At 48.5% G+C, this 15,453-nt stretch overlaps 1 protein-coding gene across 4 annotated transcripts in view; it reads left to right on the forward strand.

Moving 5' to 3' along the window:
* AKAP1 (A-kinase anchoring protein 1) overlaps window positions 1-15,453 on the forward strand; it is a 536,294-nt gene that overhangs the window by 120,072 nt on the left and 400,769 nt on the right. For all 4 annotated transcript variants that reach the window (XM_078679722.1, XM_078679723.1, XM_078679726.1 and 1 more), the window contains one exon: window positions 11,528-14,499. In XM_078679722.1, coding sequence (XP_078535848.1) covers window positions 11,550-14,499 — 2,950 coding nt within the window. In that variant the 5' untranslated portion in view covers window positions 11,528-11,549. The remainder of the gene's footprint in view (window positions 1-11,527; window positions 14,500-15,453) is intronic.

Raw genomic sequence — 15,453 nt, forward strand, 5'->3', positions numbered from 1 at the left:
GACCGGGGGAGAGCGGCCCTTCATGTGGCCTGTCCAACATGCGTCCCCCCCAGCTGAAGGCGGGGAGAGTTACCCATCCTCTTGGGGACTCTTCTCGTCGAGGCGGAAGAACCGGGACAGGCCATCTGCGTTGGCGTGATCTGGCCCAGGCCGGTGTTCAACTGTGAAGTCCATCCCTTGTAGGGAGATGGACCAGCGTAGTAACTTCGGGTTTTCCCCCCGCATCTGCATCAGCCACTGCAGGGGTCGGTGGTCGGTCTGTACCCGAAAGTGTGTGCCAAAAAGGTAGGGCTGGAGCTTCTTGAGGGCCCATACCACCGCGAAGGCCTCCCTCTCTATGGTGCTCCAGCGTTGTTCCCGTGGTAGGAGTCGCCGGCTGATGAAGGCCACCGGTTGATCACGGCCTTCGGTGTTCACTTGAGACAGGACTGCCCCAATGCCATGGTCGGAGGCATCCGTCTGGACGATGAACTCCCGGCTATAGTCGGGGGCCTGGAGCACAGGGGCGGAGCACATGGCGGCTTTCAATTGTTCAAATGCAGCTTGACACTCTGGGGTCCAGTTGACTTTCTGGGGCTGATTTTTTGACGTGAGTTCTGTGAGGGGCCTCACGATAGTACCATAGTCTTTCACGAACCTTCGGTAATAGCCCGTGAGGCCCAGGAAGGCTCGTACCTCGGTCTGGGTGATGGGGGGCTGCCAGGACTGGATGGCGGCAATTTTTAGCTGCAGAGGGGCCACCAGGCCGCTTCCCACCTGGTGCCCGAGGTAGGTTACAGACCCTTGCCCAATTTGACACTTGCTGGCCTTGATCGTGAGGCCAGCTCGCTGAAGGGCTTGCAGCACTGCTCGGAGGTGGTGGAGGTGCTCGGACCAATGGTTGCTGTATACAGCGATGTCGTCTAGGTAGGCGGCGCTGAATCCTTCGAGCCCTGCCAGGACCTGATTGACGAGCCGTTGGAATGTTGCTGGGGCATTCTTCATGCCGAAGGGCATGACTGTGAAATGGTAATGGCCATCGGGAGTGGAAAAGGCAGAACGTTCTTGTGCCCGGGGTGTGAGGCCGATTTGCCAGTAGCCCGCCGTCAGGTCGAAGATACTGAGGTAGCGGGCAGCTCCCATGCGGTCGATTAGTTCATCTGCCCGGGGGATGGGATGTGCGTCTGTCCTGGTGACCGCATTCAAGCCCCGGTAGTCGACGCAGAACCGGAGTTCTGGGGTGGTGCCGGGGGCAGCGGCTTTGGGGACCAGTACTACAGGGCTGGCCCAGGGGCTGTCTGAGGGCTCGATGACCCCGAGCGTGAGCATTTTGGCTACTTCTTCCTGGATGCAGGCCCGTACCCGATCTGGCACGCGGTAGGCCCGGTGGCGGATAGGGGGGCTGTCCCCCGTGTCCACATCGTGCGTACACCAGGAAGTGACACCTGGGGTGAGGGAGAACAGGCTGGCGAATTGTGACAGGAGAACTCGGCACTCCTGGCGTTGCTCTCGGGTGAGGGCCTCTGAGAGTCGGACCCCATCTACGGAGCCGTCTTTCTCCCGAGTCCGTAGGAGGTCAGGGAGGGGCTCGGAGTCCTCTTCAGCCCCATTGTCTGTGGCCATCAGGAGGCTGAGTTCTGTCCGTACAAAGTGCGGTTTCAGTCTGTTAGCGTGGAGGACCCGGAGGGGGTTCCGGGAAGATTCCAAGTCGATGAGATAGGTAGCCGGACCCTTGCGCTCGACCACTTTGAAGGGCCCTGTCCACTTGTCTTGTAGGGCGCAGGGTTCGGTGGGGGACATCACCCATACCTGTTGCCCAGGTTCAAATTCGATGGAGGAGGCATTCCGGTCATACCACCTTTTCATGTCCTCTTGACTGGCCTCTAGGTTGGCTTTTGCTAGTTCTCGGAATCGCCGGGTCTGGTTGCGGAGGGTTAGGAGGTAGCGGAAAACATCTGGTGGGTTCTTTAGAGGGGGCATCTCCCAGCCTTCCTTGACTAGGCTGAGCGGCCCCCGCACGGGGTGTCCATATAGCAGTTCAAATGGGCTGAAGCCCAGGGACTTCTGGGGAACCTCTCGATAGGCGAAGAGGAGGCACGGCAGCAGCACATCCCACTGGCGACGGAGGGGCTCTTCCAACCCCCCGATCATCCCTTTGAGCGTGCGGTTGAACCGCTCAACGAGTCCGTTTCCTTGAGGGTGATAGGGGGTCGTGAACCGGTAGGTAACCCCGCACTGTTGCCAGAGAGACTTCATATATTTCGAAATAAAGTTCGTGCCTCTGTCACTGACGACCTCCCGGGGGAAGCCCACCCGGGAGAAGATCCCCATCAGAGCCCGGCCGACTACCGGGGCTGTCACAGTCCGCAGGGGAACAGCCTCCGGGTAGCGGGTGGCGTGGTCCACTAGCACCAGGATGAATCGATGGCCTTGTTTTGTGCGCGGGTCCAGGGGCCCTACGATATCGATTCCGACCCTCTCGAACGGGGTGGTGACCACGGGAAAAGGTTGCAGGGGGGCTTTCAGTTTGCGGCCGCTCTTTCCACTGGCTTGGCACGTGGGGCAAGATCGGCAATGCTGGTGTACATTGTCCCTCATTTTGGGCCAGAAGAAGTGGGTCACCAGGCGGCTATAGGTTTTGTCTTGACCCAGGTGTCCTGCCAGGGGGACATCGTGGGCCAGGTTTAGCAGAAAGTCTCTAAAACAGAGGGGTACCACTAGGACTCGGCTGGCCCCCAGCTCCGCGATTCTTTGCTCACTGTACAGCAGATCATTGTCCCAGTAGACCCAGTGAGTTCCGGAGGTATCCCCTGCGCTTTGGGCTAGCGCTTGCTGGCGGAGTCCCTCGAGGGAGGGACAGGTCTTTTGTTCTTGGCGAAATTGTTCTTGCGTGGGCCCCCCCTCTTGAGGCCACTGGTCGGGGTTAGCGAGGTCTGGAGGTTGAGCTGGTTCGGGGGGGACGTCACGGTCGGTGGTTTCGGCGGGGGCGACCGGAGGCGGCGGCGCCGGCCATTCGGGTTCCTCTGGGCGGGGGTTGGCACGGGCGGTCATGGACCGGGTGGTGACGCACGCCCAGTCCGGGACGCCCAACATCCCCAGGTGCTCTTTTCGTTCGACTGCTGCCCATGGAGAGCTTTCCAGGTCATTACCCAGGAGGCAGTCTACGGGGGCATCATCTCGGACCGTCACCTTCAACATGCCGGAGACCCCTCCCCATTCGAAGGGGACGCAGGCCATCCGACACAGACTTTCTGAGTTATCGGCTGAACGTACAGGGCAGAGAATGTTTGGTAAGTATTGTTCGGGGGTCACCAGGTGACAGCGTACGGCTGTTACACTGGCCCCAGTGTCACGAAGGGCTTCAGCCCGGCGTCCATTGATGCCCACCCATTGGCTGTACTTCTGGGTATTAGCGGGTAGGGGGACCCGCGGGACCATGTCTCTCCCCCCTAGGCAGGCGAGAGCCATGGCGGCTGGCTCCCATTCTTGGTGTTCCTGTTCATATTCTTCTTGTTCCTCTGAGATTTGTTCCTCCCCCAGAGCAGCAGCGGCTACTTGGCGGGGTCTTGGGCTCTGGTACTGGGGGCAGTTTGGGTCGTTTGCATAGTGTCCGACTCGTTGGCATCGATGGCAGGTAACATTGGCTCGATATCCCGGTCGCGCTGGGGTGCTGCCCCGGTTGGCCGGGGGGGTGGTGCTGGTAGTGGGGGTGACCGGAGCGTTGCTTCTTCCGCGTCCTTGGCCTCCTCCTCCTCGGGGACGGTGCTGACCATTGTTGTTCCGGTTCTGTTCGTAGGACCCATTTCGACCCACTCTGGTGATCTCCCACCGGTCAGCTTCGGCTGCGAGCTGCCGGGGATCCGTTAACTTGCTGTCGAGGAGGTGCTGGCGAAGTTCAATGAAGCAATTGTTCGACAGATGCTCCCATACCATAAGATTGAACAGTTGTTCGTAGGTTGTGACCTTGCTTCCTTTGATCCAGCCCTCGAAGGCTCGGCTAAAGTAATTGACATAGTCCACCCAAGTTGTACCCGGGATGCGGGTGCAGTCTCGGAACCTCTGACGGTACATCTCGGGTGTGAGGCCATAGCGGGTGAGGAGTGCAGCTTTCATATGGTCATAGGAGGTCATCTGGTGGTCCGGGAGTTGCAGCAGGGCGTCGCGGCCCTCATTGAGGAATCTCCCCCACAGACCGGCCCCCCAATCGCTTCTATCGATCCGGTGTGCAGTCATAGCGATTTCATAGGCCTTAAACCATTGCTGGATGTCGTCCTCTCGGAAGTATTCTCGAACGACATCCTTGGGGATGTGTACCTTCTTCTCTGTTGCCCCTGGAGTGTGGGGTTGCTCGGACACCCCTGCTTCTTTATTCTGTTTGCGTAGGTCGATTTCAGCTAGTTTCCGCTCATGTTCATATGCCAGTTTCTTTTCCTCGAGCTCCCTTTGTCTCTGTTTCTCCTCTCTTTCTTCTCGGAGACGCAGGTGCTCTAAGTTGATTTTCTGTTCGGCCAACTTCAGTTCAACGTCCATTTTGAGCCGGGCCATTTCTAGCTCGTGTAGTCGGGTTCTTTCTCGTTCCTGGATCTCGTCTGGCGAGAGACCCGTTCTTCGCTCTTCAGGGGCCATGGGGGTTTGTGCTGCGATGTTTTGATCGGGGGTTCCGGCAGCCCCGGTTTCTGCCCAAGATTCTAGGGCCTGCTTAAAGTCATCTTTGGTATTCAGTCCGGTGGTAGCGATACCTAATTCGATACAGAACTGTTTAAGTTCACGATGGCTGTACTCGTCCAATTTCTCCATCTGGAATTTCTCCGTTGATCCGCTGTCTTTAGTTGACATCGTGATTCGCCGTGGGGTGAGCTACTCTCTGTACGGTTTATGCGGTGATTCGGATCCCGCCGCTGGCCACCAATGTTAGACGGACCGGGAGGGTCGGCCGAGGATAAGGGGAGAGGTCTCCGGGGAGAGCCGTCTCCAGTGAATCGTACAGACAAGTAACTTCCCCCCCACAGACGGACACCACACAAGGATAAAGTTCAACGATACTTTATAGGCAATTCTTCAAGTACGGTAGAATGGTACAAGGAGGTCTGGACTCAGGGGTCCCCTCTATTCTGGTCTCTGTTTGGGAAAAGGGTAGCGGGACAGTCTTGTTACCAAAAAGATGGAAATAGCTCTCAATCCTCGAGCTCGGTGGTGTAGATGAACGGGCCGCGGCGGAGCCAGCAGGTCCCGAGATGGATGAAGGAAGACGACGGTCCGCGGCAGAGCCAGCAGGTCCCGATGAAGGTGGTGGTTACAAACGGTCCGCGGCCACGCCAGCAGGTCCCGACGACGATGAAGGATAGGGTGGTTCCCAAAGCCGCGGCAGCGCCAGCAGGCAAGACGAGGGTGCACAAGACAGAGCTACGGCAGCGCCAGTAGTCCGTCCAGGATGAGTTCTTCTTTGCGTCTCTCGACTCCAAGATACAACTCCCGTCCTGCTCTGGAGCTGCCCCAGTTATAGGGCTGGTGTGCTTTGATGTCCGGACCCTCGCACTTGGAGGTCGGGAGGTCCGGGATGAGGGAGTCCAGACACCCAGCAGGGGGGTGGAGCCAGCGCCCGGGGAGGCGATGGGCGAGCCGCACTTGGCGGGGGAGAGCCATCGACACCTCTTGCTCCCATTGACTGACCAAGTAGCCCGCTCACCTCCTGGGTGGATGTTGGTGCCGGAATGTCTGAGGCCTGGCCAGGCCCAGGGTTGAGGTCGATCGGGGGCCAGGCGGCCTCGTGGTGGAGTGTCCAAGATGGCGCCCAGGATGGGCGCGTAGGCCGGTAGTGGGTCGGCCTACGCGGTCAACAGGTTCGAGTGTAGGGGTCCCTGCGGGGACGGTGGACGTGCAATGGTGGTGTGTGGTACTTGCGTGGCTGGGCTCGGGCCTGGTTGGACCGGGGGAGAGCGGCCCTTCATGTGGCCTGTCCAACAGGGTCTATTCTTGGAAAGCCAGAAGGCTACTTTGTTTTTTAACTCTTGATAGCCTTCTGTTTTCCCTTGTTTAAGTTCAGGAACCCCTGAAAATATACACACAAAGGGCGCCGCCTCAGGGGGGAGGTCGATTCTGGGATTTTGGTTCACATTTAACTTTGTAGCAATGGGATCAGGTTTTTTGTAGCCAGAGGGCCCTTGATTAACTAAGGGTGTCTGAATTTGTGTGGGACTCTCTATAGGTAGAATTTCTACTCATTGCAATAAAGGTACAGGGCTATTTCCATCCTGATGCTGCCCCTCAACAGGGGCTTTATCTGCAGACCTACCCACTTCTACTGGAGAAGGCTGAGTTTTAACAAGAGCCATCAGTCTATCAACTTCTGAGGTGAGTGCATCTATTTTATGCAACAGTGGGGTAATGATTTCTACCATTTTTGTCTCTAGTTTAGCCTCAAAAGCACCCAGTAAGAGTTCAAATTGTTCCATGTTGGTACTACAGCCTACAGCAGTTTCCGGCGATTCAGGTCCCCCATGTTTTCCTTTATTTTTGCGAGGGGATAACTTACTCTCTAATACTTTTCTTGGCTTCCCACCACCCCGTTTAGTTGGCACTTTCCTGCAGGCCCTGACTGCTCTTACTGATTTGGAGCGGTTCTCATCTGGCCCGGGTGAACCAACTGGGCTAGCAACAATATCAGGAATTAGTTCTGTTGGGGGTGGGTGTACCTGGACGTCTGTCACTACCATTCCCCTGCTTCCTGAGTCAGCATTAGCCTCGGGGGGGGGGGGGGGGGGGTCACTGTTGTATCGGAGAGGGTGCTAGGGAGCAAAAGCCCTGAGGAGCCAGATTTCCCTAGTGAAGCTCTCCGATCACTATTAATCTTAGAGACTACTTTTACTAGGTAATTGTCAAGTGTAGATACTCCAGGGCCTTTGGTGATGTTTTTACAATTAGACATAGTTACACAGCGTGATTGAGATGTAAACCAGGCGATTAACAATATTGAATAACTACTATCTACCTAATTGAACACCTCCAAAAGCACAACTAGCCAGACACACTAGTGGGTTACAGGACGAGGAAACTATGGAATTTAAGCCTAATTAGAGTCACGCAAAATAAACTTATGCACGCCTAAATCTGAAGTAAAAGAGGTATTTACTTTCCAACCATAGTCCGTTGCCCAGTCCAGTCTCTTCAGGGCTGGGCCCTTTGCCCGGGCTTCGTCCGCAGAGCTCTAGCCAGAGGGAAACAAACAGCGTCAGGACCCCAGCAGTGAGCGTCGCGGCAAATTCGACCCTCCAGGTAGGTCTTCAATGTCCCCCTCTCCTTGCCCCATTGCCACCTTGCTTCGCCTTAATCGCCTTTACTCTCTTCTCCCCTTTCTGCAATACCAACTCGTGGGGGTCTCCCAATGTCTGTCTGTCTGCTTCGTCCTTGAATCTTGCACCTTTTTATCCTATTTACTTTTCCCTGTCATGTTTATAAGACTTTATAAGGCTTTTCCCCTGCTGATGCCTCTCGAGTGTATGCGTCTTTAAATTCCTGGCAAGTATCTGGCAGATTCTTGATTACTCGCTCGTGGCCTCCGATCGCTCAGAATTCCTATTCAGGAAAGCACTCGTCTCCTCACCTTCCTGGAAGCGATCCGGGGCCGCACCAGTCAGCTCCCCCTGCGGCCGCCGAAAACCTCGCGGTTACAAATGCCAAACCGGAGCAGGAACACTCCCGGGAAACTCACACCGCCAGAGCTTACACCAAGGAACGAAAGCCTGCCTCGCGGAAAAAAACACTCTTGATTTTGGTAAGAATCACCAGGAACGCCAGCCAGCAGCAAGCCAGGTACGAGCCACCATTGTTGGGGGTGGGGCAGCGGTCACCTGTCTGTTGGGGGTGGGACAATGTCAGTACAGTGTAAGTAATTAGTTCTCTTTGGGGCAGCGTCAACATTGCAATGTCAGCTGAATGTAAACTGTTGCTATAATGTTCTCTCAGGTATCGAACAGGACACTTCTTTGACTGTTGCTCATGTTATCCAGCACTCTTCCTTCGTGTCTCTGTCAGAGTCTTTGATACAATCTGAGAGCACTCAATAGATATCCCCTCCTTTCTATATAATGCTGCTGATCTTTACTTCTTCATTTGCTTTGAGTACTACTAAACATCTTTACTAATCCCCTTTTGAATATTATGTTGAAGGGTCTTGGTGTTTCGGAACATTGATAAGTGCATGCTGAGCGGCTCGAGCAGCTCTGAATCTGCCTTCATTGATGATGTGAATCTGAATTGTGTGATCTGTTTGTTCTTGTTTTTAAAATGTGCTTTTATGGTCTTGTTGTTGACCGAATAAAGATTATTTTACACTTTTAATTATATTATTGTAAGCTATTCTTGTTTTTTTGCGTGATTGCCAGCTGCTTCTTTCTTTTAATGTGCTTTTGCACATGTTTTTTAATTTACAGCTTTAAAATTTCTGCCATGTTGGAATGAAAATGCATGTTGCAATAGGATGCATGAATTGTGATGCATGCACACACATGGCTTCACGTGGTAAGTCAGTGCGGCATCAGCATTTTTGAACTTTTTCACTTTGATGCTGAGCACTGTGGACAAAAATCGGTGGCAACGCCAGTGAGTGTGCTTTTTCAAAGCCAAAAGATGGGATGAAACCAAGAGGTCCTGTGATGGCAAGAAGTTTCTCTTTGCATGACTGCCAGGAATGGTCAATTCCTTTTTTTTTGGGTCACAAATATATTTAGCTAAAACGGGTGGCATATGAGCATCAATTTCAGGAGTGCCAACGTTCCATCCAAAGAGGGACGTGAACATTCCGCTGTAAGGAAGTTTCAAACTTCCTTATCCAGAGGTTTACACAATCTTCCCCCTATGTAAGTAGCTACTTTTATCTCCTGCAGTCTATTCTGAGGAGTGCGAATGGAAAAAATAATCCGGATACAACATGTCGGTTGTGGAAGGCTGAGCCTAAACATCAGTATTTTCCCCCCTAGCAGGAAAGGTAGGTGAAGGACTCAAAGGACTTTTGTCTGTTGTCCCCATCTGGATCAGGAGGGTAATCCTCCCCATCAATAGGATCTGGACTGTGACTGAGATGAAAAGTATGACCAAATTTACTAGTTTCAAAAGCCTGGTCCCCAACAGTAGTTCCTGTGTCAAATATGGTTTTCTTTGTATTTAGCAATGCTTTAAGATCAATTCCCTGCTAATGTTTACTTTTAGCAGCTGCTTTCTTAGGCGAAGATTTGCCAAGATGCCCTTGTGATGAAGTGCAAGATGTTCCAGGAACATGCTCCATTGGAAATAAGATTTCTTTGCATTTATGCACTAATCTTTTATCTACAGGGGATTTGTCATCACATGTGCCAGAGCTTTATAGGTTGGCGCATCAACCGCTTCAGAGAAACAATCAGCCCAAGGTAAATCAGCTACAGCTCTTCCCTCTTTCTCAGGCTCTTATGAGACCTGAATGCTCATTTTAACAACTGCAGTCCAACCAGTAAACAAGGAAAAAAGTCTAGCCCATGCAGGACGCAACACCCAATTTAATCTATGGGTTAATTTCCCAGTGTCTTAAAACACCAAATTTTACAGACCCTGGTGTAGGGCATTAGAAAAAAAGCTGTCTATAAAAGGTATTCTGTTCCAATACCGACCCTTTGGGTGTCGGACTCAAGTGGTTTAGGCAGTGAAGAAGTGTAGTACGGTGTTCCTCTCCTCAGAACTTATCTGTGGAAACTACTACACTGATCACTGCTAATCATTTTGAAAATGTGTATCTCTCGCTTGTGAAAGTCACAGGTGCCTTCTAGTGAGTGGAAGAATGTAACACATATTATGATAACTGCCTGAAATGAACAAAAGATCAAATGAATTACTGTGTAAGGAGCAAGTTCCCGCGACAGCAACAGTCAAAGCAAAACGTAAATCTTAGTAAATAAGCATCAAACAAAGCGAATATACCAATAATAAAAGGAGAAGCAAGAGACTTATCTGAACATCTACAGAAGCAGCAAAGAAAGGGGGGGGCAGGAAAACGGATGATGGACTATATGGACTGTTTCATTCTGATTGGTTGAATGTTTTCTTTCCCATTGTCTCTTGGGAAATGTATTTCGGTTTTTGTTGAAGCCTTAAAGGCAGCTGGAGAAATAAATGAAGAAATGATAGCATGATCCTCTCCTCCGGTCCTATCTGTGAATTTGTTGGTCATGCCTCGCTTTGTCATTGTAGTTTATAACTTCTCCCCCGTCAGTGTTACTTATAAAGTTGTCTGACTTATTTGCTTTTATTAGCCAAGAACTGTATTGGTGCCTTGCATTCATGTACTTGTAGCTTAACTTGACTTGAGATGGGCAAATATTGTCTGAAACAGACCGGTTATAGTGGTACAGGTCAAAGTTATATTGGAATCCCACTGTTGGCATCCTCCAGTGAACAATCCAGGGTTTCGATTAGTGTAAATTTCTCCTCCAACCACAAGCCAAGGTACTCGCCTCAAGATGTTGCATGCATGCTTTGGCTCTTCACATCCTACTTGCCCATGAAGGATACAACAATTGCAGCAAAAATTGTAATTATGACAGCCACATTGGATTATGGTACTGTTGTTTTTGGATCTTCCGAGGCATTCCTCTCTAAACTGCAAAAGGCGCAGAAGGTGGAAACATGTCTGACCTAGGGAGCCACAAATTATATCTCATACATGCCGGGGTCCCATTACACTGGCTTCCTATAAAGGGGAGCCTAGTTTAAGCCTATGTAACTTAAGGGCTAGGGCAGTCAACCGCAAATCTGGGGAACCAAGTTAAAATCTCGGCAATTACGCTCAACATCCTGTGATTCTGGGCAAATCACGTAATCTCCCCGTGCCTAACAAAAATGGATGTTTCCTCATGAAACGCAACTGGTGCTTATGTAAAGCACTCCGATACCCAATTTCGGGTCAAGTTTGCGTTATATAAAACTTGGGAGCAAAAGAATGGGTTGTGTAATTCTGGGGTACACTCTAAACACCCATTTTCTTAAGCCCTCTTCACCGTAGGAAATCCCAACATCTTTGTGTAATCAATAACTCTGAAAGGTGAGCCTTACAATCTGAACATCTATTCGGGGGACGGGGTGGGATGTAGTGGGAGGGCTTTATTCTCATCCATTGAATGTCTTCTATAACCAGGTTACTGTTTCCATTGTGCTTGGTGCAAGGAAACCCTTGAGTAGAATCGTGCTCCATACACTGTTGTATAACATACCCGGTCAAGCCCCATAAATCTATCCTACCTCTTATCACCTGGTAAAGCATCAGTGTAGGAAACCTTGTTCTTGGGCATTGGTTTTAAAAATACTTGTTCATCCAGATCAAGGTATTTTTTTTGATTCAATAACCATTGCAAAAAAAGCTACTCAGTCGTAACCAGTTATTTTGCCTGTTAATGTTTGTAATAGATGTGAGTGATTAACGACAACTACATTTTTGAATTGGTAACCTTTATTGTGGTGTGTACTTTACTGGCAATTTAGAATGACTTTATCTATTTAATTGATATGTTTGTTTTTGTTTGTTTAGAATTAAAGCTTGAAGATTTAAAATGGCTCTGCAGTTCCGTGGAATATTCCCCTACACCTTATCTGGAGTCCTGGCAATTATTGGTTGGTGGTGGTTCTTTTCACGGAAAAAAAATCGAATAACCAATCAACCGGGCTGTTCAGGAGCCCCTGCACATGATCAACATGCAGATAATAATCAGAAAGAATGTATTTCTCCCGAAGAAATAATTACTTCAACAGCACATCTCTTGCAGTGGAACCGAGAAGAAATTCCTCAAAAATGCCTTTCCCATTCCAGGTCCTCACAAATTGGATTGCTGTCTGAATCTTCAACTTTTGAAAATGTTGAAAAAACAAGTGTGTCCGAAATTGGAGACAAAAGTTCATTAACAGAACAGTCCTTTGGAAGTAACTTATCCAACAGTATAATTGGTGATGTGGAAGAAAAGTCACATTTCCAAGCGACTCTCCTATTCAGCCCATTGGAATTTGCCAACTTAAAATCCACTCAGGAACTTGATTGTTCTTCAGAGACTGGGTCAAAAGAAGAAATGGTGGTGTGTAAAGATATGGAGGATGCTTGTATTCTCAAATATCCGGAAGCCTGTTCTTCGAATACTGAGGATTATAAGATAAGTGGAAAAATTGGGCAGATGACTGTTCTTGAAACAATGCCTGTGTTACCTACTGAACAGAAGCAACTGTCATCGATAGGAAAAGATGACGTGACCATTACATTTGAAGGTGCTGAGGACAAGCAAGTACTTGTTCATGAAGCAGAAATTCAATCAAATGGATACACTGAGATTTTTCCTCTAGAACAAGATGCCCAAACTTCTGCTGTGGGGAACACTCCTTCTCAAACATGTTGCTCCAATAATGTTCCAGTTGAAAGCATAATTGAGGAAAATATTAAGTGCATGGATCTTAAAACCTTTGTCTCTACTGATACTGTTACGGTCACTGAAAATGTAATGGACAAGGTGAAGCATTCAGATGTTAGTGAAGTTATCAAGTTGAATAATGATGCCAGCATTATTCATCTTTGGGAAGAAGCAGTTCAAAGCATTCACTATGGAGATCTTGCTTCAAATAAGGATGCTGGCCACCTGATAACACTTGAGACAAATCTACTTCAAGAAGCTGAACGTATCGCAAGTCCATCTCTGGATGCATTTGAACAAATTGTTCTATTTCAGGAAAAAGCTGGTCACCCTCCGGAAGCCACAGACATCATCTTTGACAATTGTAATCTGCAACCTGTGCTACAGAAGGAAGAGGTTTGCACTGCTGAAAATAATGTTGGGGCCTTAACTTATAACAATGCCTTAATCCTATTCCATGAAAAAGCACTTCAGTCCACTGAAACCATTGACATTGCTTCTGTGGATGAAGAACACCATACAGATGAAGAAAAACATGATCAGTCTGCTCAAATGAATGAAATTACACCTCCCAGTATAGTTGCTCATTCCATCATTGAAGTAAACCCAGCCCTTTCTATTGGATTTGCGGAAATTAATACTGTAAATGAAGCTAAACACACTGAAACAGAGAAAGCTGTAAGGTCCACCGAGTGTATTGAAACAAGCACCAAGGAGGAAGTGAGTGAAAAATGTGTTCTAGCAGAAAAAGAAATAATTCAACTTGAAGTAAATGCTCAAATTACCTCTGCAGACATCCGAAACAACTTGGTTCTTGGGGGAGATGTTCAATCAACTAATTTCACTGCCCCTGTGACTGCAGAGCTATGTCCCCAAACACCACTCGTTTCTGAAGCAAACCTTCATCCGGCTGAATTGACTAAAACAAATCTGTCCACTGATGCAGCCCATAATGTTATTTTTGAGAAAAATTTAGACTTGCATGAACCATTTCCTGTAATGTCACACAAGCATCCCTTAGCGTCTTCAGTCGAAGAAGAATCTTTTCAAACTGTGGAAGGCAACACCGTCAGTGTAGTAGACCAAATTCCTCTGAGCGGGCTTAGTAAAAATCACTTTTCAGGAAAATACTCCAACATAGCTGCTATTGATGTGGGACTTAATATCCATACACTTTCTTCTGCTGATAATGTGGAAGAGTCCATAGTGGTCGGCATGCTCATGAATAGTTATGTGGACTCTAGCCAATTACTAACAGATGAAAATGTTTGCCAGATAACTGCTTTTTCTCAATGTCTGGAAAAACCCCAACACTTAGCAGGCACAGACACAGTGGCAGATGATTTCCAAAAAGAAAATGAAACCGATCACACACAACTAGCCGCTGGCCCCATTGAACAGTTGGCAATGAGAATTGTTTCACAAGTAATTTTAGCAGCTACAAGGGAGATCCTGTCTGGCACAGTAGTTAATGTGTCTGGAATGAGTTGTCATGTTTTAGAAAATCAAGTTGGTGGTTCTGTAGCGTTAGATAATGATGTTGCTTTACCTGCTCCCATATCAGGAATTGTAAATAATTTGGAATCCAACATGCAAAATACTATTTCCAAATGTAAAACTGCAGTGGAGTTTCCTCTGCTTTCAGAGAAAAGTCTGGGTGATGATTCCAGTGGTATAAATGCATCAAAAATGTTGCCATTATCATGCCCTGACAAAATCACTTCGAAAGAAAATAAACCAAAAAGTTCTGTGCCCAGTGACTGCCATGAACCAAATGTTAGTGTGGTTTCTCACTTCGGGGTATCATTTGAAGATGCCAGCATCACAGCTGAGGATTCGGGTTGCAGTGCTTGTACATCAGAAGATGGATTAATTACAGAGGAGCCTTTGCACAGCACTACTCTATCAAGCATGGTCTCCACTGCACCACAATTTGATTCATCAGAAATTGGCGACACCAGCACAGAACTAAGCATCATACCAGTCAAAGCAGTGTCCTCAAAATTGCAAGACAATGTGCCACACAGCAAGGAGGAACTGAAAAATTCTCCTGCCGTGAAGCATGATGGACATTGGTCCTCTGAAATTGAAGCGGATCATTCAGGAGGTACGGGTCCAATGCTGTTAATTCACTTTATTATATTCCAAATTGTGCAATTTAAATGTTTGGGAAGATAAGATACGTTTGGATTGGTATGATCACTATATTCTAGAAGCTCCATTTATAATGTCTTGGAGAACCTAGACATCCCCCATGATTTTTTTAAAGGTGACATTCTGACTGAGTATTGCAGTGAGTGGACATATTTCCTCCAGATGAGTTGAGACTTTTACACAAACTTGGTACTTGGGAATAAATGTTTCGGAAAGAGCTGAAAATGATCGATAACTTGAAATATTGTGTTAAGGGTAGAACTGTTCCTTTTGGTCTGCTTGCTGAGTTGGAATCAGCCAGCAGTGACCAGATATTTTGACATGTGAAGCATGTTAGGCACTCTTAAGAGCCTGCGATGATTGAATTGTGGCACTCCTTTGATTTTACACTGGGCTCTGGACGAGAAGACAATATAGGGCAGTAGAAGAACTTAATCGGGTTGTGTTGAAGGTGTCTGGGCAAGAGCACAGGTAAAGGGGCCTACACATCTATATTCTGTGCCTGTCTAATTTGGTAGTAAAGTTGTGCATAGACAAAAACAGCTTCTGAAGGTTGACCTTTTTTTGAAAGAAATCCTAATTTGTCTATTATAGTAGATGCCTAAAAGTTATATGGAAATGTTATGAAGTTGCAAAAAGAGGAACACATCTGGTCAAGCACGGGGCCTACGTGCAAGGTGTGTTCCTGATCCAATGCACCCAAAAATCTATAAATTAGTTACTCGCCAGTCTGAATGTGATTGCATGCTCCCATAGCCAGTGAGGTATTGGAGAATAGTGTTAACCTGGATATTTTGCCTCACTGGACTAATAAACCCTCTTCAGGAATTAGTGTTCGACTGCGAGGTCACCAGTTCAAATTTGAGTAAGTTTATCAATCCTTTCATCTTTCAACGATCTAACCTGA

This window comes from Lissotriton helveticus, chromosome 3_1, assembly GCF_964261635.1.
Source record: "Lissotriton helveticus chromosome 3_1, aLisHel1.1, whole genome shotgun sequence".
Classification (NCBI taxonomy): domain Eukaryota; kingdom Metazoa; phylum Chordata; class Amphibia; order Caudata; family Salamandridae; genus Lissotriton; species Lissotriton helveticus.